The sequence below is a fragment of the Nycticebus coucang genome, chromosome 22, assembly GCF_027406575.1.
Source record: "Nycticebus coucang isolate mNycCou1 chromosome 22, mNycCou1.pri, whole genome shotgun sequence".
Classification (NCBI taxonomy): Eukaryota; Metazoa; Chordata; class Mammalia; order Primates; family Lorisidae; genus Nycticebus; species Nycticebus coucang.
In genome coordinates this window covers 42,415,295-42,442,359 of record NC_069801.1, presented here as the reverse complement: position 1 = coordinate 42,442,359, position 27,065 = coordinate 42,415,295, and the positions used below count along the sequence as shown (strand labels likewise).

Genomic DNA, 27,065 nt, shown 5'->3' with positions numbered 1-27,065 from the left:
CTTTTACGTCATTTCTTCTGCTCTGGATTTTCGGCAGTGATTTGCTGAGGGATGAAGATGATGCTAACATTATGCAGGCCAGGTGGTATTTATTCTTAAACACTGGAATAGGGAAGATTCAGTTTTAAACTCTAACTGCCAGGAATCTAAATAGAGGAATAATCATCTCGGAGCAGAGCAACCGGTAGCTAATTATTGTCTACTACCCACATTATAGTTGTGAAACTATATACAAGGTCTACATTTGCCAAATTTATTTCTATATGGTGAAAAGGCTATGTCAGATGTATGCTGAGTTTTTACAAAGTTCTAGGGTAGGATGTGCTATTTGAGCTAACCCAGCTAAACTCGGTCATGTATCTAAGCCCAATGAGAGTTTTGCTTTTAAGATCAAATATGTCTCCAATTCCCTAAGATTCCTGTACTCTTCTCATGTGACAGCTAGTGTTTGAGATGGTTGAGAGATTCTGATCCCAAGAAGGTCAGACTTTTCTCCAAATTTCAGTTTCAGAATCACCTCATTCTCAGGGCCCTCCAATAACCACTCCACATGCACCCTTACTTTCTCCCTCCAAAGACTCAGTAAACTGGGTGAGGAGACACCTAGGACAGTGGACCTGTCTTAGTTAGCTTGATGTCAATCTCTTTTGCTGCTCTGATTCCCCTTTCATTGCCCAAAGATAAACAAGTCCAGGCTTAGGACAACAGTATTCATGGCAGCAAGCTCTAAAAGGGGCTTCCTGTGGTTCCAGACCCGTCCCGCTTCCACTAATCTTAGGTTAGAACTTCTACTGTAAACAGTGCAGGAATGAACAGCACAGCAGCGCCTTCAGCAAAGCTGGGTCTTCTTCAATGCAAGAATACATTGGTAGAGCAGTGGTTCTCAACCTGTGAGTCGCAACCCACAGGAACTATATTAAAGGGCCGCAGCATTAGGAAGGTTGAGAAACACTTGTCTGGAGCAAAAAATTTGGGTAATGCAAAGGAAGTCTTCATTCTGCCCCTCTCCTGGAAGGCAAAGTGTGTCTGAGTCAATGCAAGTCCCGTAATTTTTACATATCCCTCAGTCAGAGTCAAGTGAATCAGTCTTTACACTGTTTAGAGGAGCCCACATTCTAGACAGAGCAGAATCTGAATGCTTAAGGTCATTCGCTTCAATCTCAATATGTGAAATCAATGATAGTATGAAACACACTCCTCTTCCTTTTGTTTTCTCCTAGTCTAATGAGGGAAAGTTAACAGGAGTCACATGATACAGAAAATCCTTTCTGTGAGCCTTTATCTTTCAGCATAGCAGGACAAAATGTTAATGGACCCTTCATCACATGGCCCAAGATGACTGGAGTCATTACCCGCTAAAAACACAACAGAACAGCAGCTATGGATCAGGATATATACCTGGCCCCAAGAGATGTACGAGACTAATAAGAATATTGAGAGAACAAGTTAGAGTCAGACTCATCCTCCTATAGAAAGCAAGCCCATGAGCTGTAAGCTTCAGTCCGCCAAGTGAAGTGACAACGTAGTGTGCTGACCTGCACAGAGCAAGATGTAGGAAAGAAACTGGGCATCTGTGGCCACTTGTTCATCCAACCCTTCTTACCAGTGTGGCCATGGAGTGGTGAGTGTGGCCGTGGGAGTGTAGGTGATGTGCTGGAGGTCACAATCAAGCTCTTGCGGTTACTTGTCCGACAACTGCAATGAAAACAAAATGTCAGTTACAACAGGGCCATATCATGGACCTGAAGACCCTGAGCGGCTACCAAGGAACAAAGGGAGTACACCATACTGGATAGCATGCTGCTTTGAACTGAAGTGGTAACAATCATCATCTGTACCAGTTACATTCGACAATTCATTATGTTTCCTCTTAAAACAACTTTTGTCACCGTCTTGACTTTTATCTTATACCACCACTGCACTTTTCTAACATTTAGGTTTACTTCCCAAACACAAAGTACTCCTACTCCCTAAAGGTAACAACCATGTCTTAAACAGTATCTAATGAAAAAGAATTCGATATACAAAATAAAAAACACTAGCCAAAATATTCTCATATCTCATAAAAAGTTAATGTTCTTGCCATAAAAATGAAACTATTAATTTATAAAAGTATGGTTTTTAGTATAGTACAGTATTTTAGTTATGTTTAATCAGTGAATTAGATAATATTCTCATTTCACCATTAAGTGTTAGAACAGGTCTGAATTTCTTCTATAAAACTGGCGCTCCGAAAACAAAACAAAACAAACAAACAAACAAATCTGGCATTTCATTACATGTTAAATGCCTGAGGCATTTCCTTGTAGTCCAGGAAAATCCAATCATGATAAAAAGTCATCTCATGCAACACTTGTTATTGAAAAGTTCATCTAAATTTATCTGAATGTAAGCCTGTCTTTTAAAGGCATTAGTCAAATTTACCACTGATATTCATCCAAATAAACAGCCATTGAACATCTTCTACGCATTGAACACTGTTCTAGGGGCTAGGGAAGCAGTAGGAAACAAGAGAAAGTCTCTGTCCCCATAACTGAAGTGAACAGTGCTATGGGAAGAGAGAGAGAAAGGAAGAGACTGGGATGTGAATGGAAGCAGGGGTAGTCAAGGCACGGAAGGCCTGACTAAGGAGGTGACATCTGATCAGAGCTCTGAATGATATAAAGAACCCAGACGAGAAGATCTGAGAGGCAAAAAGGAAAATAAAGGTAAAGGTACTGAGACAGGAATAAATTTGGTTATGTTCAAAAAACGGCAAAGCAATCAACAGTGGGTGTCAGGAGGGGAAAATAACAGGCAAAGATGTAGGTTATAGAAGCTATGGTGTAGGCCACAACTTGACTCTGCAGGGCTATGGGAAATGTAATAAGAAACTACTGGAGAAATTTAGGTCAGTCTCAAGAAAGACTTTCATTACAAATAACCTCCTCCCCCTGAGAAACCATTGGGTTGAATCCAATCATACCCACACCCTAAATTACCTCAGTCATCACCCAAGGTCCAAGCCTCCCATTCCAACTTGACCTAGTTAACCCTTGAAAGCTTCAGAAAAGCTTACACCATACCTCCTTGAACTTGGCCTGTCATCAGCAAACTGCCTTTTCTTTTTTTCTAAAACTTTGCTTTAAATTCTAACTGAAAGCTCGCTCTCTTCCAAAGAGTCCTGATGAAACTCTAACTTTTTAAAAGCTAACTTTCTATTTTGCAACTGCAACTGAGAACTAAGGGTGATTGAAGAAAAACCCAGAGTCATATTGGCTATTGTCTCATTTATATTTATAATAACAAACATCAAGTGGGATCCTCATTACTGCCTGGCAATCTTTTTACTACATTTACCTAGGTAGTGTGCTCACTCTCTCTCCAAAACAACTATACACATCTTCTCCTCAAACCTCCAATACTCCTTTCTTCCTTAAATCATGCCCTCATCTGCCAACCTTACTTTTTATTTAATGGGGTTGGGGAAGGGCACCACAAAACCACAAAGAGAAGTACTATATATTTACATATCCTGCTACAAAAATCTGTATCAATATACTCTACTTGGGCAGTGCCCATAGCTCAGTGGGTAGGGCACTGGCCAAATACACCTAGGCTGATGGATTCAAACCCGGCCTGGGCCAGCTAAAACAATGACAGGGTGGTGACTGTGGCTCAGTGAGTAGGGCGCCGGCCCCATATACCAAGGGTGGCAGGTTCAAACCCAACCCCGGCCAGACTGCAACAAAAAATAGCCAGGCGTTATGGTAGGCACCTATAGTCCCAGCTACTCGGGAGGCTGGGGCAGGAGAATCACCTAAGCCCAGGAGTTGAAGGTTGCTGTGAGCTATGACGCCACCGCACTCTACCAAGGGCAACAAAGTAAAACTCTGTCTCTTAAAAAAAAAAATGACAACTTCAACAAAAAAAAATTGCCAGGTGGGCGGCGCCTGTGGCTCAGTCGGTAAGGCACCGGCCCCATATGCCAAGGGTGGCAGGTTCAAACCCAGCCCCGGCCAAACTGCAACAAAAAAATAGCTGGGCGTTGTGGCGGGCGCCTGTAGTCCCAGCTGCTCGGGAGGCTGAGGCAAGAGAATCGCGTAAGCCCAAGAGTTAGAGGTTGCTGTGAGCCGTGTGACGCCACGGCACTCTATCCGAGGGCGGTACAGTGAGACTCTGTCTCTACAAAAAAAAAAAAAAAAAATTGCCAGGTGTTGTGACAGGCACTTGGGAGGCTGAGGCAAAAGAATCACTTAAGCCCAAGAGTTTGAGGTTGCTGTGAGCTGTGACAGCATAGCACTCTACCCAGGGCAACAGCTTGAGACTCTGTCAAGACTCACACACACTCTACTTTCACACCAATATGAAAGACCATGCTTCTAACCAAAATGAATTCCCTTATTCAAGGAGTATAGACTAGTACTGCCCTTCTTCCACCCTCTCTGGCACCATGAATTTCTACTTTCTAGAAAGTAGAAATCAGTCGGACACAATGGCTCATGTGTATAATCCTACTTCTTTGAGAGACCAATGTGGGAGAATCACTTGAGACAAAGAATTCAAACCAGCCTGAGCAACATGGCAAGACCCTGCTTTTAATTTTTTTTTAAGATAAAGTTCCTTTATTTTAGGCAACTTTTTTTTTTTTATCCAGAGTCTCCCTATGTCACCCTCCATAGAGTGCTGTAGTGTCATAGGTGAATGATAAATCATCATATATCTACACACAGAATACTACTCAGTAATAACAAGGAATGAAGTATGGATTCACACAATGAATGAATCTCAAAGTAATTGTGCTGAAGCCAAGAAGCCAGAGTACATGTATTGTTCCATGGATCAACTGAACTGTGTCTTTCAGAGGTAGTCAACTGAAAAATCTGTCCCTGGATATAAATACTAAAACATACTAAAACCAAAAGTCAAAACATCATGTTAATTAAGAGAAAATTGTTCTGATATATGCACTAAGAGGAAACATATTAGTTAACAGGAAATTATTGTGATATATGCAGCAAAAGGGAATTGAAAAAAATTATTTCCAAATTGATTACACCATATAAATTCAACCAAAATGCATATAACACATCATGATAAATTCCTCACAAGATCTTGTTCTTTGCTTTATAAGACTACATGTTTTGTTCATACATGCTAAGAGATAACATGAACTTGTAAAATAACAAAGTCTGGGCAGAAGAGTCATCAACAATTTCCAAACATACAACAACTGACTGATGGGTAGTATCTACAATACCAAAAACCCATGCTCCCTCTCTGGAGCATAACTATGATGATACCTGATTTTGTAACTAAAACAGGACTTGTTAAATTGTAAGTAATGACACGAACTATCAAGCTGTATCACATGCAATTCAAAGTAATGCTCACATATTCTGTGGCAGAAATTGTAGAATATTGACCCTAGAACGGACTGAAAATTGTAGAATATTGACCCTAGAATGGCCTGAAAATCCAGTAGCAGCAGTAGTTGCTTTCTCCATGACTTCTATAGACCACAAGAATAAAAGATGAGGACACGTTTTCAGGGAAATATTGGATTTTATGAAAAACTATTCTTTTTGAGGAGAGCCATGACAATTGGCAATTGCTATGAATAACTGTCTTGTGTTATACCACCTACCATGAGGCTTAGTAACAATGAGAAACATTTCCATGGATGACAATTATGCTGCTTCAAGAAGTCAATGGCTGGTAGGTTTGAAGTCTTGATAAAAACAGGCAGTAGTGTACCTTGAAATAAACATCTACCCATTGGGAGAAGTGAAATAAAAATTTTCTCAAAAATAAAACCATAGTGGCTCATGCCTATAATCCTAGCACTCTGGGAGGCTAAGGTAGGAGGATCACTTAACTCAGGAGTTTGAGACCAGCCTGAGCAAGAGTGAGACCCTCTCTCTACTAAAAATAGAAAAAATTAGCCAAGTGTTCTGGAAGGTGACTGTAGTCCCAGCTTCTTAGGAGCCTGAGGCAAGAGGATTGCATAAACCCAGAAGTCTGAGGTAGCTGTGAACTTGGCTAACGCCATAGCACGCTAGCCTGGGCAACAAAGTGAGACTCTGAATCAGTCAGTCAATAAATAAACAACTAAATAAAACCACTAAAAAAAATTTGACCTGCCAAAATTGAGAAATCTGACCAGGACTCACAGGGGCAATGTTTAATTGATCTAGCTCCATCTATATATAATTCTAGAAAATGCTAACTAATCTATAGTAACAGGCCACAGATTAGCAATTGCTCAGCCAGAGCCAGAGATTGATTACGGACTCATGAGGAGACTTCAGGTTTACAGATATGTTCATTTTCTTCATGTTCATTATTATGGTCCTAAGTATACTAAATGGTTTCACAGACATATACATAATTAAAACTCACCAAATGTAATGATTTAAACATGTACCATCTATTATATTTTGGTCATACCTGAATAAAGCTATAATAATATCATGTCACTCTTCTGCTTAAAATTCTCCCTGTCTGGATAAAAGACAACATTCTCACAAGGCCTTCCAAGGCATCACATGGTCTGGGATTTTCCATTACCTCTCTCCTTCTTTTTCAGTCTTCAGCTACACAGGACCTCACTTTTTTTAGAACATACCAAGGAAGCTACTGCCTCAGGCCTATATAACCTATAAAGCATACCCCCAAACAGTCTGGAGGCTTGCTCCTCCTCAGGTCTTTGCTTAAGTATAATCTTCTCAACAAACTACCCCCTGAATATTCCATTTAGAATTGCACCCTCAGCTCGGTGCCCATAGCACAATGGTTAGGGCACTAGCCACACACACCAGGGCTGGTAGGTTTGAATACAGCCTGGGCCGGCTAAACAATGACAACTGCAACAAAAAATAGCCAAGCGTTGTGGTGGGTGCATGTAGTCCCAGCTACTTGGGAGGATGAGGCAAGAGAAATCACATAAGTCTGAGGTTGCTGTGAGCTGTGATGCCACAGCACTCTACCAAGGGTGACAAAGTGAGACCGTTTAAAATAAATAAATAAATAAAAAATAAGCTGCATGGGAAGATGTATATTATATGCCAATAGTATACTATTCTGTAAAAGGGACTTGAGCATTGCAGATTGTAGTATCCATGAGGAGCCTGGAACCAATCCCCCGAATATATAACTGTGTATGTTTTACACATTCATTTTGTTTTCCTGTTTTTTTGTTTGCTTGAGACAGTCTCATTTTGTCACCCTGAATGCTGTGGCATTATAGCTCACAACAACCTCAAACTCTTAGGCTCAAGCAACCCTCCTGCCTCGGCTTCCAAAGCAACTAGGACTACAGGTGCCTGCCACCATGCCTGCCTAGTTTTTCTATTTTTAATAGACACAGAGTCTCGCTCTTGCTGGGGCTGGTCTCAAACTGCTGAGCTCAAGCAATCCAGCCTCAGCCTCTCAGAGTGCTAGGATTTGCCCAGCCTCATTTTGTTGTTTTTCTTCCCATCAGATGCTAAGCTCTAAAAGGACAAGGGCTGTTAACTGCTGCATTCCTCAATCCCCAGAGCACTGCCTGGCAAATGGTAGAGAATCAATAAATACTTGTTAAATGAATGAATGGATGAGTATGATTTGTTACAATGATTAAAATAAAGAGGATGCATGTACACCTAGCATTAAGATATATCAAACTGTTATATCTAAACTCCTTAGGTATTGAAAGTAAAAATCTCTTAAAACTTCAGGGGTAAAAAATTAATTCTAACTTCAGTTGCCACAATCTTATTTAAAATTAAATCCAAAACACTAAAGATCATATATCTAGGCCTCATGCCTTTTTATGAAGGTACACATAATCTCACTTGGCAAATCTGTTAACAGCTGCCAGGGGGAAAAAAAGGTCAGATTCTCTGGTACAGCTGAGATCCAAACAAGGAACTGGCTGATTTTTCCACTTCAACAGGTTCTGGCCATTCCCCTAGGATCCTAAGAAGATAAAGCAAATTCTTTCATTCTTGTATGATAAAGAATCAGATGTTTGCAAAATCAGGCACTCAATCTCTTGGGAGGTAAACATGAAAGCCCCTAAGCTAATGTTTCTCTGCCTGCAGCAAAGATCGGGGTTAAAGAATGGAGTTAAACTATCCCAGTCACTTAGTCATTCAGAGTGAGACCTGGCATTGCATGTTCTCACATGCCTCATCATTGTCATCTCAATGAATAGAAGGCACAAGGGTGAAGCCAAACCATGCATTGTCTGCAAAACTGTTGGACTGTGGAAAGTAGCTGGTTCCAAGCCTTCAAAATCCCCTTCTAGGACTCGGTGCTGTGGCTTACACCTGTAATTCTAACACTCTAGGAGGCTGAGAAAGGTGGATTGCCTGAGTTCAGGGGTTCAAGACCAGCCTGAGCCAAAGCAAGACCTCATCTCTAAAAATAGCCACGTGTTGTGGCAGGCACCTGTAGTCCCAGCTACTTGGAAGGCTGAGACAAGAGAAGTGCGTGAGCCCAAGAGTTTGAGGTTGCTGTGAGCTATGATGCCATAGCACTCCACCAAGGGCAATAAAAGTGAAACTCTATCTAAAAAAATAAAATAAGGGTGGCGCCTGTGGCTCAGTCGGTAAGGTGCCGGCCCCATATACCAAGGGTGGCGGGTTCAAACCCGGCCCCGGCCAAACTGCAACCAAAAAATAGCTGGGCGTTGTGGTGGGTGCCTGTAGTCCCAGCTACTCGGGAGGCTGAGGCAAGAGAATCGCTTAAGCCCAGGAGTTGGAGGTTCCTGTGAGCTGTGTGAGGCCACGGCACTCTACCGAGGGCCATAAAGTGAGACTCTGTCTCTACGAGAAAAAAAAAAAAAAAGAAAAAAAATCCCCTCCCTACAATAAAGAGTAAGCACTCAGGGGCAGCGCCTGTGGCTCAGTGAGTAGGGCGCCAGCCCCATATACCAAGGGTGGCAGGTTCAAACTGCAACAACAACAACAACAAAAATAGCCGGGCATTGTGGTGGGCGCCTGTGGTCCCAGCTACTCGGGAGGCTGAGATAAGAGAATCGCCTAAGCCCAAGAGCTGGAGGTTGCTGTGAGCTGTGACGCCACAGCACTTTACCGAGGGTGACAAAGTGAGACTGTCTCTACAAAAAAAAAAAGAGTAAGCAATCAGAAAATCTGACCCCTTATAAGCACTGCTGTAAGTTTACTTTGGAAACCTGTTTTCCACCTTGAGGCAACAAAGAGTATGGGGGTATGGAGTAGGATGCCTTGTTGTAGATACTTTAGCTTAGGCCTTTCCAATGTCCCTCCAAATCCCAGAAGATATCTAGCTCCTCCAAGGGGTTTGAGCATTTAGTGATTGGCTAGCATGTAGCTACTTCCTTTCAGAATTCAGCATGAGGAAAAGACCATCACTATCTCATTCTGTGTAAAGAATATAGAGTAGAGGGGGGTGGAGCAAGATGGCGGACTAGAGCCATCTCCTTGCTAGCTACTAATGGTCAGACAGGGGAAAGTGGCTTTCAGCCACCGCTGGCTGGGGGAATGTACAAAGAAACATCAGTCTGGGAACACAGTGAAGCAGCAGGAGACTTCAGGAGCCAATGAGGAGGTCTGGAGCTGAGGAAAACTGACGCGGAAGGCAGATGTTTGGTATAGGCAGAGGCTGGTTCCTGTAGAAGGCTTGGGATAGGAAAGGGTTGTCCTGCGGTATTTTGACTTTGGACTGAGCTGATCACTGGAGCAGCAAGTAGATTCAAACAGTGTCCAGCAGCCGGTGTTGAACGCTAGGCAGGGTGGTTCTTTCTTCATCTTGGATGCTAGCAGGGCACTATCACTGTGGAAAAGGAGGAACAGTCCCCAGGGTCCTAGTGCATGGCTGGCTCTGATGCACCTGCTGAGCTGAGCAGCCCTGCACCCCCAGAAAGCTGCTTTGTTATCAGGGGACATTGTCTGATGGGCCTCTTGGGAAGTCTGGCAAGAGCTTTGGGATCACAGTCCTGCGGCACTGAATGCCAAAAAAGCAAACAATCCTGGATTGAGGGCAAAGAAGTCAGGAAGACAAGATCTAGTCTCCTTTTTCTTCTTTCTTTCTTTCTTTTTTTTTTTTTTGAGACAAAGCCTCACTTTGTCACCCTCAGTAGAGTGTCCTGGAGTCACAGCTCACAGCAACCTCAAACTCTTGGACTCAAGTGATTCTCTTTGTCTCAGCCTCCCAAGTAGCTGGGACTACAGGCACATGCCACAACACCCAGCTATTTTTTAGAGACAGGGTCTCATGCCTGCTCAGGTTAGTCTCGAACCTGTGAGCTCAGGCAATCCACCCACCTGCCTTAGTCTCCCAGAGTGCTAGGATTACAGGCAAGAGCACCACACCTGGCAAAGATCCAGTCTCCTTTGCAGCTACAGAGTGGCTTATGACTCTGATGACTCTGATCATATATGAAAAATCCAGCATGTGTTCTCTATCTCCTAACACCATAGTGCCATCTGCTGTTCAGGAAATATGTTGCTATATATACATTTTTTTGCTTCTTTCAATTTTTTCCCTTAGTTTCTTTTCTTTCTTTCTTTTTTTTGAAACAGAGTTTCACTATGTCACCCTTGGTAGAGTGCCATGGTGTCACAGCTCACAGCAACCTCAAACTCTTGGGCTTCAGCAATTCTCTTGCCTCAGCCTCCTAAGTAGCTGAAACTACAGGCACCTGCCACAATCTCCGGCTATTTTTTTTTTGGTTGCAGTTGTCATAGTTGTTTAGCTGGCCTGGGCTGGGTTCAAACCCGCCAGCCTGGGTATATGTGGCTGGTGCCCTACTTACTGAGCTATGGGTGCTGAGCCGCCTTAGTTTCTTTTATTTTCTTCTTTTCCTCTTTTACTGTTGTTTTTTGTTTAGTTTTGGTTTGGTTTTATTTTTATGTTTTCCTATAGCAAGAGTTCCTCCATTTTTGTTACGATTTTTCAGCCCCTTTTATTCATTTTAATGCCTCTCCTTCTCTCTTTGGTAAGAATTTCTCTACTTTTCTTATTTCTCCCACATAAATTTTCATGCAACACCTAAGATATCTCCCCTTTTTTCTTCTTCATCTTATACAATTATATTTTTAAATTTTTACCTATTTTTTGGCAGTGCCTGTAGCTCAGTGCGTAGGGCACTGGCCACATACACCAAGGCTGGCAGGTTTGAAACCAGCCTGGGCCAGCTAAAACAACAATGACAACTGCAACAAAAAAACAGCCAGGCATTCTGGCAGGTGCCTATAGTCCTAGCTACTTGGGAGACTGAGGCAAGAGTATTGCTTGAGCCCAAGAACTGGAGGTTTCTGTGAGCTGTGATGCTGTGGCACTCTACCCAGGGTGATAGCTTGAGACTCTGTTTCCCAAAAAAAAAAAATCTATTTTTATTATATATATTCATTATATTTTCTCTTTCCTGAGGGCTAGAGGGTCACACCATTGGTCTGGCTCATGGAGGCTATAAGCTCATGGTCTTGGGTGTCCTTCTAGCTTTGGCCTTTAGAAAGATGGTATTGGTAGGTCCCTACTGCAATGTACTGCTGATTCTTTCTGTATTTGGTAGAGGTGGGGTCTTGCATTTGTCCAGGTGGTAAGGAGCTCTTGACTTTAAGAGAACCACCTAGCCCAGCCCCCTAAAGCCCTAGAGCTGCAAGTGTCATTAAAGCACCCCACTGAGGGCGGCTCCTGTGGCTCAGTGAGTAGGGCGCCGGCCCCATATATTGAGGGTGGCGGGTTCAAACCCAGCCCCAGCCAAACTGCAACAAAAAAATAGCCAGGCGTTGTGGTGTGTGCCTGTAATCCCAGCTGCTCGGGAGGCTGAAGCAAGAGAATCACGTAAGCCCAAGAGCTGGAGGTTGCTGTGAGCCGTGTGACGCCACGGCCCTCTACCAAGGGCAGTAAAGTGAGACTCTGTCTCTACAAAAAAAAAAAAAAAAAAGCACCCCACTGAAAACTACCATTTCTCCTATCATTCTCTTTCTCTCTTACTGTCCTTTTTCTCTCCTTTTCTTCAATTCTTTCCTTCCACACCCCACTTCTTTATCCCTCTTTATCTTTTTCTTTTCTTTCTCCCTTCTACCTCTTTACCTTTATCTTCCTTTTGGCCTTCTACCAAAGGCCACTTCAACACCTAAGCTGTGAGACAAGGAAATTTAAAGCAAAGAAGACAGTAAAAAGGAAGAAGTAGGGAGAAGAAATGAACAAGAAAAAAACAAACATGAGTAGAAACCAACAGAAAAATTCTGGTAACCTGAAAAACCAGAATAGAGCACACACACACATGCACACCATTCTCCCCTCTGCCAAAAAGAAAAAAATCATGAAGTAGCTACCACACAGGATTCCACCTATAAAGAATTAATGGAAATGACAGAAAGGGAATTTAAAATGTGGGTGGCAAAAATAAAGGGAAAAGATGAGAAAGTAGAAAAATGGAGCCAAAAAATGGACAAAAGATAGGAAGAATATAGAAAGGACATGGTGGAGCTTAAGGACTTAAAGAAGTCAATCAGGGAACTTAAAGATGCAGTAGAAAGTATCAATAACAGATTAGACCATGGAGAAGAAAGAATCTCAGAACTAGGGGATAAAGCTCTTGAACTAATGCCAGCAGTTAAAGAGGCAGAAGAGGGGAAAAGCAGACTTATGTGACTTCATGAAACATTAAAATATACAAATTATAGGTATTCCTGGAGAAGAAGAAGAATGTCTGAAATGAATGGAAGCCCTACCAGAGGATATCATAAAAACTTCCTGTGTATCACTAAAAACTCTGAAACATTCCTTTTAGAGGGATACAGAACTCCAGGTCATCTCAACACAAACAGAGCATCTCCAAGACACACTGTAATGAAATTGTCCAAAGTCAAGATGAAAGAGAAAACTCTGCAAGCAGCCAGGAGTAAGTATCAATTGACCTACAGGAGCAGATCCATCAGGGTGACAGCAGACTTCTCAGCTAAAACTTTCCAAGCCAAAAGTGAATGGTTAGCTACCTTTGACCTTCTTAAACAAAATAATTTTCAGCACAGAATTCTGTATCCTGCTAAAGTAAGCTTCAAAACTGATAGAGCAATCAAATCTTTTACTGATATGTATGCACTAAGAAAATTAACTACAAGACCAGCTTTACAGGAAATACTCAGACCAGTTCTCCACACTGAACATCACAATGGACTATCAGTAAAGTAAACATGCACAAACTAAAAGACAAAACCTACCTTCCACAACACAGCAAAGGATAAAACTAATCAATGGACCTTCACAAAATAAAATGAATAGAACTCTTCCACACTTATCAATTCTCTCAATAATTGTTAAAGGCTTGAATTCCCCACTGAAGAAGCACAAGCTGGCTGATTGGATAAAAAAGCACAAACCATCCACATAAAGTCTCCAGGAAACACACCTAACTTTGAAAGACTAAACAAGACACAGATAAAAGATTAGAAAACAATATTTTAGGCAAATGGAAACCAGAAGAAAGGAGGGGTCAGGATCTTACTTTCAGATACAAGAGGATTTAAAGGAACTACAGTTAAGAAAGACAAAGATTCACCTCGTATTGGTCAAGGGAACAATACATCAAGGGAACATTTCAATTCTAAATATTTATGCATCCAAGATAAATGCTCCCAGATTTATGAAACAGACATTGATTGGCCTGAGCAATATGATATCCTATAACATGGTAACAGCTTGGGACTTTTAACAACCCTCTTGTTAGACTGGACAGATCATCTAAACAGAAACTAAACAAAGATACAAGGGACTTAAAGCAACCCTAGAACAAATGTGGTTAATAGACATATACAGAACACACCATCCCAAGGCTAAGGAATATATATTCTTGTTAGCCCACAGAAAATACTCCAAAATAGTTCATATCCTAGGTCACAATTCAAACCTCAACAAAATTTAAAAAATTTTAATTATACCATATATCTTCATAGATGACAAGGCAATAAAGGTGGAACTCGATTCCAACAAAAATTTTCATTCCCACACAAAGTCATGAAAATTAAACAACCTTATGTTGAATGACAGCTGAGTTAACAAAGAGATAAAGGAAAAATTATTAAACTCCTAAAACATAACAACAATGAAGCTACAAGTTATCAAAACTTGTGGGATACTGCAAAAGCAGTCCTAAGAGGGACTACAACCAAACAACAGAAACAAAGCACATCAACAACCTAATGAAGCATCTTAAGGAAATGGAAAAGGAAGAGCAATTTAATCCAAACCTAGAAGACAAGAAATAACCAAAATTAAATCATAAATAAATTAAATTGAGGACAAAAGAATCATCCAGAAAAATCAATGAAACAAAAAGTTGGTTCTTTGAAACGATAAATAAAATTGATAAACCTTTGACCAGATTAACTAGGAATAGAAATGTAAAATCTCTAATAACCTCAATCAGAAACAAAAAAGGGGAAATAACAACAGATACCACAGAGATACAAGAGATTATCTCTGACCACTATAAGAAACTCTATGCCCAGAAACTTGACAAGCTGGAGGAAATGGACCAACATCTAGAATCATACCATGTCTTCGACTTAGCTAAGAAGAAACAGATCTGTGGAACAGATCAATATCAAGCACTTAGATTGAAGAAACAATAAAAAATCTGCCAACAAAAGAATACCCTGGACCAGATGGTATCACACCAGAATTCTATCAAACCTTCGAAGATGAGCTTGTACTTATACTGAAGAACCTATTCCAAAACATTGAGAATGAAGGAACATTCCCTAACACATTCTATGAAGCAAACATCATCCTGATACCAAACTAGGAAAGGACCCAATAAAAAAGAAGTACAGATTAATTTCACTAATGAATATGGATGCAAAAATATTCAATAAAATCCTAGCCAATAGATTACAGCAACACATTAAAAAAATTATACATGCTGGGCAGCACCCAGGGTTCAGTGGGTAGAGCACCAGCCATATACACCCAGGCTGGCAGGTTCGAACCTGCCCAGGTCCTGCTAAACAACAATGACAACTGCAACAAAACAATGGCCGGGCATTGTGGCAGGTACCTATAGTCCCAGCTACTTAGAAGGCTGAGGCAAGAGAATCACTTAAGCCTAAGAGTTTGAGGTTGCTGTGAGCTGTGACACCACAGCACTCCACCGAAGGCGACATAGTGAGATTCTGTCTCAAAAAGAAAAAAAATTATATATCATGATGAAGTAGGCTTCATCGCAGGGGTGCAAGGCTGGTTTAACATACACAAATCCATAAATGTAATTCACCATATCAATAGAAGTAAAAACAAAGATGGTATGATCCTCTCAATAGATGCAGAAAAAGCATTTGATAAAATTCAGCATCCTTTTCTAACAAGAACACTTAAGAATATAAATATAGGTGTCACATTTCTTTCTTTTTCTTTTTGAGACAGAGCCTCAAGCTGTCACCCTTGGTAGAGTGCGGTGCCATCACAGCTCACAGCAACCTCCAACTCCTGGGCTCAAGTGATTCTCCTGCCTCCATATTCCAAGTAGCTGGGACTACAGGCTCACACCACAACACCTGGCTATTTTTTGGTTGCAGCCATCATTGTTGTTTGGCAGGCCCGGGCTGGATTTGAATCCGCCAGCTCAGGTGTATGTGGCTGGTGCCTTAGCAGCTTGAGCCACAGGCACCGAGCCAGGTGTCACATTTCTTAAAATGACTGAAGCCATCTATGACTAACCCACAGCTATTATCATACTAAATGAAGTAAAACTGAAAGCTTTTCTACTTAGAACATGAACCAGACAAGGATGTCCTCTTTCACCATGTCTATTCAACATAGTGCTGGAAGTTCTAGATGATGCAATCAGGCAAGAGAAGGATACAAGGGGTATCCAAATGGGGGCAGAGGAGATCAAACCCTTGCTCTTTGCTGACAATATGATCTTATACTTAGAAAAGCCCAGAGACTCAAACACAAGACTCCTACAAGTGATCAAGAAATATAGTAACGCCTCAGGGTATAAAATTAATGTCCACAAATCAGTAGCCTCTGTGTATACCAAGGCAAGAAGCTAATCAAAGATTCAATTCCCTTCACAGTAGCTTCAAAGAAAATGAAATACCTAGGAATATACCTAACAAAAGAGGTGAAGGACCTCTACAAAGAGAATTATAAAACCCTAAGAAAAGAAATAGCAGAAGACCTCAACAAAAAGAATAATACAGAATGCTCTTGGCCGGGAAGAATCACATTGTTAAAATGTCTATACTAGGCCAGGCACAGTGGCTCAGCCTGTAATCCTAGCACTCTGGGAGGCCAAGGCAGATGAATAGCTCACAGGTTCGAGACCAGCCTGAGCAAAAAACGAGACCATCTCTACTAAAAATAGAAAAACTGAGGCAAGAGGACCGCTTGAGCCCAAGAGTTGGAGGCTGCTGTGAGCTATGATGCCACAGCACTCTACCCAGGATGACAGCATGAGACTCTGTCTCTAAATAAAAAAATAAATAAATAAATGTCTATACTACCCAAAGTAATCTACAGATTCAATGCAATCCCCATTAAAATACCATCATATTTTCAAGAACAGAAAAAACCCTATATAGCCAAGGCAATTTTTAGTAATAAAAACAAAGCTGACAGCATCACTCTGTCAGACTTCAGGTTATATTACAAGTCCACAGAGATCAAAATAGCATGATATTGACACAAAATAGACATATAGATATATGGAACAAAACAGAAAACCAAGAGATAAAATCAGTCTCTTATAGCCATCTGATCTTTGATAAACCACACATAAGCATATGCTGGGGAAAAGGACCCCAATTTAATAACTGGTGCTGAGAGAACTGGATAACCACAAATAAGAATGAAATTGGACCTGCACCTTCCATCACTTACAAAAATTGACTCAAGATGGATAAAATATTTAAATCTAAGATATGAAACGATAAAAAATTTTTCCTTTACCTAGAATGTTCTTCCGCATGTTATACAATGGCAAAAATTCCTCTCTCCTGGGCGGTGCCTGTGGTTCAAAGAGAAGGGCGCTGGTCCCATATGCCGGAGGTGGAGGGCCAAACACAGCCCCGGCCAAAAACCACCAAAAAAAAAAAAAAAAATTCCTCTCTCCTTCAAGATTTTACTCAAATGATACCTTTCCAATTTCCTGCTCCCCCAATAGTATTTATCACCTTCTAATGTACTATATAAGTTAATTATGTTTCTTGTCTGTTTCTTTTCCTGTAAAGTGTTTACTGAAGAAAGGGATGCATTTCCACAGAGAAAGAGTCAGAATTTCCCAAGGGCATTAGGCATCAGAGAGAAAAAGCCTTTGCTCTAAACCAGTGATTTTCAACCAGTGTTCCTAAGAGGATTTTAGGTGTGCCATCAAAATTTTTAAAGATCATTAATTATTTTCGAAATCAAGTTCAAAGCATAGTAAGTATATTCTTTTTCTGCTTTTTTTTTGTTTTTGTTCAATATAATTTAAGTGTGCCACAGAAGTTTAATTATACATAGGTTTAAGTGTGCTGTGAGACATAAAAGGTTGAAAAACCCTGCTCTAAACCAAAGTTTTCTTTCAAGGCAGTAGCAGCTCTCCTTGAATTAAGCAAGTATGTTTTAACTTTGGCCCCATTGGTCTGGAAATTATATATTTTTTTATTTCCTTTGTTCCCCTAAAGTGGTTATTATTATTCAAGTTTTAACAGGCATTCTTGTATTAACGAAGTCTAAAAGTAAGGGGCATCTGAGCCCTCTTTCTGAATAAAATAAAAAAATCTTAGAAGGCTTTAACTCCAATCCTCTCATTCCCATTTCCTTTGAATTTATGTAATTGCAGTCGAGTATTTCAGATCTAACTTACTTTTTATGTTGCCAAATTATTAATTATTATTTCATACAGTAATTGCTTGCTTGGATTTACTCATATATTTTCTGATTTCTTTCCTTAACATTCCCTCTTGGATCTCACATCATTCTTTCTTTCTGAAATATATTCCAAAGTTACTCTTGACCTAATACTTCTTTCTCAGAAGTTTTGTTAATAATGTGCAGCCATCACCACTATCTAATTACAGAACATTTTCATCATCTCCAAAAGAAACCATGTGCCCATTAACAATCATTCCCATCCTACATGCCCTCTCTTCTCCCTCATTCACCACTTTCTGCCTCTGGAGATTCACCTATTCCAGACATTTCATAGAAATGGAATCACATTATGTGAGCTTTTGTGTCTGGTTTATTTCACAAAGCATGTTTTCAAGATTCATCCATGTTGTACCATGTACCAATATTTCATACCACAATTCTTTATCCATTCATAAACTGATGGACACTTGAGTTGCTACTACTTTTTGGTTATTATATATGTTACTGCTGACACTGAAACCACCCTTACATAAAATAAAGGGCCACAAGGTGGGAACTGCAGAAGTGGAGATATGTGTGTGTATCTCTGACCAACCTGGATGTTTTTGAGGAAATGGAAACAGATTTGCAAGTGTTACAACACCTTGACCCTTTTTCATTGGTAAGTTCCCTGGAGACCCTTGATTCTACCCACTTAAGGCAAGTTGTTTAACCCTGTGGAAGGCCATTTGTTTCCAGGTAACATTTGGGGGTGGAAGTGATGGCTAAGAAGAACTAGGGAACCTGGGGGAATTTGTCTCCTTTGGGATTTGGAGAATTTGGTTCTCTTCTTATATGGTTTCCAGTAGTAGATAATCTGTGGAATTCATTCCCTTTTGGAGTAGGAGATGGTGGTTCCCTTTGGTGCATATCTAATTTATCTGGTAAGGCCTTAGGATTAAGATGATGTGTGTTGGGAATTCCCTGTATTGTCTACTTGTCATGTTGCATTTGTGTTGCTGTTTTTCAACATGGGAGGCTCCTTTTCTATTCCATCTGAAAGCTTTTTAGGGAGCATCTTGGCTGAATAGCCAACTTACAGACATAAATCTATGTCTAAAAGAAAATAGTTATTACAATCCAACATACATGCTAGAGTGTAAGAAGAAGTGGCCATTGATTGGATCCTTAAATTATAATATCAAAGGCCAGGTAAATAGGACAAGATCCCATATGTAAAAACTTTCATGCAATTGCATAGTAGACTGTAAGGCCAAGTGATAAAACTGGGGACAGATCAACTAGGTGGGATTTCATGAACCTGTTCCCCTGCCACCAGCTCCCCATCCAGTAGGGAAGGTGCTGAAAACTTGGCCACGCTCAAGCTCGTGATGCTGAGGCTTCAGTGCAGTGGTCATTGAGCACACTGAGGGGAGCAGTTTTACCCTTGTCCCTAATCAGAACCCCAGGTCAACCCAGGAATCAGCCCTGAATGGAGACAGTCCAGGGCAACTGTCGCTGCCACCACCACAACCACCATTGCCACCACCATCTTAGCACCAGAAGAGGATCCTGGGAGGGCATGACTGGGACCAATTCTTCAGTCCCACACCCACTAGGTTATAACTTGAAAGTAGGAATGGTCTCTCCTTCTAAGACCTGGCAGGCAACTCAATTTGGCCATAAGGTACTCACAGCCAGGCATAACAATTCCCTTTACAGCAATACTAGATAGGGGGCTTAAATGCACAAGGACAACCAGCAGGGTATTATTGGGACTTACACAAATTGCATCCTAACGCAGATGCAGACAATGGGAGAATAAGTCATTACTCAAAGTGTATTCTGGCAAAGGAGTGCTTAGACAGAAGAGTTTAAAGCAGTAGTTCTCAACCTGTGGGTCGCAACCCACAGGAACTGTATTAAAGGGTTGTGGCATTAGGAAGGTTGAGAACCACGGGTTTAAAGGAAGTCTAAGAATTACAGCAAAAAGCTAATGAAGATCCCTCTGAATTTTTGGATCACAACCATCAGGCATACCAGAAATGTACAGATGCAGATCCAGAGGCCCCTAAAAATAAGTGTAGGTATCTCTCAACAACTGATATTGCCTTTAGAATATAAAATGCTAGGGAAGAACTGAAACTAAAACCTGTATGTATTCTGTTAGCTGTGCCAACCAAGAGTCAAAAGGTAAGGGAGGAAAGAGCTACCCCGAGTTGAGGTACAATCAGTGTGCTTTTTGTAAAATGGAAGGACATTGGAAGGAACACTGTTCAAAATTTCCAAGGGCTCCAAGAAACAAGAAACCCACAGGAGAGCAAATGGTTTTTTGAGTCCAGGATCCAGACTACAAAGGAGGGAGCCCAGGAGCTCCATGCCTCATTAACAGCTCTAAATATCACCGCAGGAGCCCTGGGTACGACTAACAGTGGGGACTCGATCAGTGAGCCGTTTAAAAGGCAAGAATGATGCCATGGCCAAGCCACATGGGCAGAAATGAACCAGGGCCTCCCACTGGGCCACTGTCCTAGCTCCTGCTACCATCCATGCAGGGGACTCCACAAGCCAAACAGAGGCAGGGGCCAGAGGCAGTAAGACAGTTGTTCGCAAGTGGTGGCTGAGGAACCAGCCCTGAATAGGAGCCAGGTCCTATGGTGTCACTGCAGTCCCAGGAGGTGGACCCAGAGAGCTGCCATCAGATTTGGAGCTGTTCTTGTCGCTGCCTATACTGCTGAATCTGATAGACCTGGGTAAGCAGCAGGAGCACTGGGAGTTGTTCCAGAAGCAGCAGAAGCTCACCTCTGAGGATGCCTCCAAGCTCCTGCTCGATGAATACCAGAGCCTGGCGAAGCATACAAGAGGTACGCCCTGGTCCGTTTTGAAGTTTGGGCCTTAGCAGACTCACACATTGTTGCAGCATTTGCAAGAAGAAAACTATCAAAACAGGAATAAGGCTGTATTGGCCAACAAGTCCCTGGGACATGCAGAGAGAATTTAAATTCTCTATACCAATGAGTATAGATTCATGCAGGATCTCCATGCCACCCACAATATATATAATACAAGTGAGTAGGAATGGCCCTCAGTCGCATTTGAATGGCAGGATCCTGGGACTAGGGTGGCCTCTTGACATTGTTGAACTGTGTTGCCTCAGAGGTTTAAAAAGGCTCTCTCCTGCCTTGTTTGGCTTAGCTATAAATGGACAGATTTGAAAATAGCAGGTTACTTATCTGGGATTCCAAATTAGCACAAGAACCCATGGCAAATACATGGCTTCCTAGGAATGGCAGGGTTCTGTCACATCTGAATCCTAAATTTTGGACTAACAGCAAACCCCTTGTGTAAGGCCCTTTAAAGGAAAGATGTGGAGCCCCTGATCTGGACCACAGACTGCCAAAATGTCTTTAAAAACTAAAGGAGTTGTTATGACTGCCCCCACTCCTTCCTTTCTGCAAATTGCAGAAAGAACTTAAATTATACATTCACGAAAAGCAAGGAATGAGCCTTGGAGTCTTTAGTACAGATGCTAGGAGACATTGTAGCTGGGGGCATATTTGTCAAACCCACCGGACAATATTATGAGAGGATGGTCACCTTGACTCTAGGCTGTAGCAGCTACTTTTCTTTCTTTCTTTTTCTTTTTTTTTTATTGTTGCAGTTTGGCCGGGGTTGGGTTTAAACTCACCACCCTCGGTACATGGGGCCAGCACCCTACTCACTGAGCCACAGGCACCCCCCAGCAGCTACTTTTGAGTTATTACTAAAGACTGTTGTTTACTCTCAATCCTGCCATCCTGCTACTAGCCAAAACGACTGAGGTTTTGAATCTAAACCATGACTGTTTAGAGTTTCTAGAAGCTGTCTATTCTCACAAGATGGATCTGTCAGACCAGCCAATGCCAGAGCCAGATTAGGATATTTTCACTGACAGGAGGAGCTTTATGGACAATGGATAGAGCAAGGCTGGATATGCGGTGATCCCAGAACGACAGGTACTGGAAACAATGGCATTGCCGTCTGGAACTTCAGCCCAAGGAGCTGAGCTGACTGCTTTAACCACAGTTCTACAGTTATCCAGAGGAAAAAAAGAGTAAACATTTATATAAACTCTAAATATGCTTGTATGGTCATGCATGTTCATGGTACCATTTGGAAAGAAATTATTTCCTAATGGCAGGAAATAATTATTTTAAGTGTACCACTGAAATAATGGCCCTGATACGGGCTGTGGCTGAGCCCAAGTGGGTGGCCATCATGCATTGTCCTTGTCACCACAAAAAGAGGCACTTATGTTGGAAAAAGAAATCAGGCCATTGGCAGCAACAGCCAAAGAGGCTGCTAAAGGTGATCTGTTCCTCAAGGCCTTGATACCGTGTCTGCATTTAGACCAAAATAATCTCCCTTTAAAACTACAGACTGGGGCTCTCACATGAGGAATGGCACAGCCAGGTGGAGACAGAATTCTCATGGACTCATTCTCCTACCCAGAACCTTGGTTTGGTTTCTTATGGGGCACCTACAGGAAGCACACATTATGGGTGTGATGCCTTAATATATTTGCTGGGACCTCATTTAAGAAGACCCCCTTTGCAACAAATTATTTCTGTGCTAGAAACAATCCAAACATAGAAAAGCAACCTGTTGCATAGGAAACCCTACATGGGGGGGACTCACCCTTTTAATGACTGACAAATGGACTTCACTCAGATGGCTAAAATGTATTAGTATATTCCTTTCCAGGCTGGGTAGAGGCTTATCCTACCTGAATAGAGTGTCTGAAGTAACCAGAATCCTTCGGAAGTAGGAAATAGGCTCCTACTAGGAGTGGCTGGTACTGGTCCAGGACAGGGCCTTTGCCAAGTTCCTGCATGCATATGCCACCATGAAGGCTTCAGAGAATGATAGGACGATGGGCATCGGCAGTCCAGGTAAAGAGGCTAATCAGAGGGAGAGTACTCAAGGACAGTATCCATCAGAAGACATTGTCCTTCCTGCCACCTATACCTGGATCTGTTGTACAATGTGCTGTGGTCACCCAAGAGCTTCCTTGGTGGACTTCACCACTCTGTGGGAACCTGGTGAACTGCTTTCCAAGGAGCAAAACACAGTGAACTCAATGTTCTCACAGGTCATCAAGATGTTCCTGGGATCCCTTCCTACATACAGAGTGATAAGAGACCCACCACTGCTATGTATCAGAGGTAACCTAGCAGGTAAGCAAAGCCCTATGTGTAGCACGGAAATTGATGCATCCTGAAATTGATGCAGCAAACGCCAAAGGGGGATAAAGTATTGCCACTTACCAACGTATATATAAGAGTAGCCCCTAGAAGTAGATTTAAGTTAAATCCCTAAGAAACAGTTTATGGGAGACCTCTCCTAGCACCCCCAGGAAAGTATAGCAATATAACCATAAGTGGGGATGGTACCTGTGGCTCAGTGAGTAGGGCGCCAGCCCCATATACCAAGGGTGGCGGGTTTGAACCCAACCCTGGCCAAACTGCAACAAAAAATAGCTGGCTGGGGCGGTGCCTGTGGCTCAAAGGGGTAGGGCACCAGCCCCATATGCGGGAGGTGGCAGGTTCAAACCCAGCCCCAGCCAAAAACTGCATAAAAAATTAAAAAAAAAGCCGGGTGTTGTAGTGGGCACCTGTAGTCCCAGCTACTTAGGAGGCTGAGGCAAGAGAATCACCTAAGCCCAAGAGCTAGAGCTTGCTGTGAGCTGTGTGACGCCACAGCACTCTACCAAGGGCAACGAAATGAGACTCTGTCTCTAAAAAAAAAATGTGTGAATATACATATATATATATATATATATATATATACACAAAAAACGATAAGTGAAACAGTAAAGCAATATACCAAACACTAACCACATACATGAGTCTGCCTCTTTCAGGTCCCTGCAATTTTCAAGTTTGGAGAAGGCTGGTGTTGTTCATTCTGATGTTACTGAGTGCCCAAGGAGGTCACAGTCTAGTCACTAAACAGAAGTGTAAATGCAGAGTACTTCATGATGGTTATCATCAGGGAAGGCTTCCTCCTCAGCACTTGTCCCAGAGGCCTAAGAATGGGGCCAGCTGTGTGAGAGATGAGGCAGCCTGGAAACAGCAGGGATCTACTGTTAGGAGCCCAGGGCCCCTCACACTAGCTTCCAAGGAAATAAGCCTGCTGGGCTTCTCAGTAGAGCAGCCATGGCCACATTCCCACTGACAGACATGGCTGGGAACAAGAAATGAGAGGATATGAGGAAGAAGGAAGGCCAGAAGAGGGCAGATGAGAGAGGTTGGGTGCTGGAGTTGTCCAGATCCCGGTCACGTGTTGCCTGGGCTAGCTCCTAGCTTCTCCACAGTGATGGATCTGCACTTCGTGCCTCTCACGAGAGAAGGCAGGGCTATGGCACAGCCACTTCCACCCTCCTTTAAAAATTAAAATATATTTTCCTAAAACTTTAGGTCAATAATGTGGGTGCACATGATACATGGGAGCACTTTATACACAGCAAAATATAGGTACCTTTATTTTTTTAAAGAGACAAGGTCTTACTCTGTTGTTCAAACTGGGGTATAATGCCACAATTATAGCTCACTGTAGCCTCAAAATCCTGGGCTCAAGTGATCCTCCTATTCCAGCTTCCAGATTAGCTAGGACTACAAGCACATGCCATCATACCTAGTTATAGTTGTTGTTGTTGTTTTGAGTTGGTACCTCACTTGTTACCCAGATAGAGTCTAACTCTATTGTCAAGGCTAGAATACCATGGTGTCAGCCCACCTCACAGTAACCTCAAACTTGGGTTCAAGCAATCCTCCTATCTCAGCAAAAGACCTAGGACTACAGGCAGATGCTACCACATTCAGTTAATTTTTTTCTTTTTAATATTTTGTAGAGACAGGGTGTCAATACGTTGCCCAGGCTGTCAAAGAAGAAATTTTAGGTATATTCTCTATAAGGTCAAGAAAAAGCAAGAGTGCATGCTTTCATTGCTACCAGTGAACCTAATAAAAGCAACTAGAAAATAAAATAAAAAATAAACTGATATTTATTCAATATTTTCCATGTGGAATAGAAAATATAAATCTGTCAATATGACAGTAATAGCTATGTAGAAAACAAATTACTATTCATGATAATAAACAAAAACACATAAAGAAATCTAATGCTAAGAAAGTCAGACAATAAAATAATGGGAAGATTGGTGGCGCCTGCGGCTCAAGCGGCTAGGGTGCCAGCCACATACACCAGAGCTGGTGGGTTGAAATCTGGCCCAGGCCTGACAGACAATGACAACTACAACCAAAAAATAGCCAGGTGTTGTGGTGGGCGCCTGTAGTCCCAGCTACTCAGGAGGATGAAGCAAGAAATTGCTTAAGCCCAGGAGTTTGAGATTGCTGTAAGCTGTGATGCCATGGCACTCTACCCAACCCAGGGCTGTAGCTTAAGGCTCTGTCTCAAAATAAATAAATAAATTAATTAATTAATAAAATAATAATAGGAAGCTAAATTTCCATGAGCTGAAATTCAAACAACAAAAATCTAAAACAGACTTGCAAGTATACGCCAGATTATTAGAGATAAAAATTAATACATTAAAAAATATACATATTTTTTGAGACAGTCTCATTTTGTCATCCCTGATAGCGTGCCATGGCATCATAGCTCATAACAACCTCAGACTCTTGGGCTCAATCGATTCTCTTGCCTCAGCCTCTCGAGTACGTGGGACTACGGGTGCCTGCCACAATGCCCAGCTATTTTTAGAGGTGGGGTCTCACTCTAGCTCAGGCTGGTCTCCAACTCATGAGCTCAGGCAATCCACCCACCTCAGCCTCTCAGAGTGATGGGATTACAGGCCTGAGCCAGTGTGCCTAGTCCCAATACATAAAAAAATTTTAAATAAAAAGTAATGAATCAAAAAGTTACATATTTATGAATTAAAATTAGAGAAATAAAATCCATTAGATGAGATAAACTCTAACTTTAATATAGTCAAAAAGTGAACTAAAGAAAGACAATACTAAGGAACAGACCCAAGGACATACAAAAAATTCATGACTGCATAAGCTTATATCTCTTGGACACTATTTGTCTACATATAGCTAAAGAGAAATAACTGCATCATAGACCTTTACTGTGAACTAGACACTTCCTTTACATGAACTTCCTGTAAGCATTTAGACTAGAAAAAACATACCTTTTCCAAAAATAAGAAAAATCTAAATAAATATATTTTATTGTAAGAAATTAATATCCAGAATGTATAAAGAACTCCTACAAAAACAAATAGCCAGATTAGAAAATGAGCAAAGAACTTAAATAGGCATTTCTTCAAAAAAGATAATACAGATCTCCAAGAAGCACATGGAAAGTTGCTCAATATCACTAATCATTAGAGAAATACAAATCAAAACCACAATGAGATATACTAACTACTAACACCCTACTAACACAGGATGACTTATAACAACGCAACCCAGAAAATAACAAGTGCTGGCTACAAAGCAGAGAAACTAGAACTTTTGTACATTGCTTATAGGAATATAATATGGTGCAGCTGCTATGGAAAATAGTATAGGGCTTGGCGCCCGTAGCTCAGTCGTTAGGGCACCAAATATAACAGAGGCAGGTAGGTTCGAACCCAGCCCGGGCCTGCTAAACAATGATGACAACTGCAACAAAAAAAAAAGAAAGAAAGAAAGAAAATAATATAGTGGCTCCTCAAAACACTGCACAAAAACTGGGCGGCGCCTGTGGCTCAAGGAGTAGGGCGCTGGCCCCATATACCACAGGTGACAGGTTCAAACTGGGCCCCCAGCCAAAAACTGGGGGGGGGGGGCGGAGAACTGCGCAAAAATTACCATATGATCCAGGAATTCTTTTTTTTTTGAAACAGAGTCTCACTTTGTCACCCTTGGTAGAGTGCCATGGCGTCACTGCTCACAGCAACCTCAAGCTCTTGCGCTTAAGTGATTCTCTTGCCTCAGCCTCCCAAGTAGCTGGGACTACAGGCTCCTGCTACAGTGCCCAGCTACTTTTAGAAAGGGGGTCACGCTCTGCTCAGGCTGGTTTCAAACCTGTGAGTTTAGGCAATCCACCCGCCTTGGCCTCCCAAGTGCTGGGATTACAGGCAGAAGCCACTGAGCCTGGCCAGAATTCTACTTCTGGGTATGTGCCAAAAAAACTGAAAAGTGGGACTCTTTCCTGCTTCCAAATCTGTTCCCAAAACAGATACAGCATTACTACATCTAAGTTCTTAGCAGCATTATATACAA

General features: G+C 41.8%; 1 protein-coding gene across 8 annotated transcripts in view; it reads right to left on the bottom strand.

Moving 5' to 3' along the window:
* Nucleotides 1–27,065, bottom strand: part of MAST2 (microtubule associated serine/threonine kinase 2) — a 221,091-nt gene that overhangs the window by 60,580 nt on the left and 133,446 nt on the right. For all 8 annotated transcript variants that reach the window (XM_053576307.1, XM_053576308.1, XM_053576310.1 and 5 more), the window contains one exon: nt 1,604–1,695. In XM_053576307.1, coding sequence (XP_053432282.1) covers nt 1,604–1,695 — 92 coding nt within the window. The remainder of the gene's footprint in view (nt 1–1,603; nt 1,696–27,065) is intronic.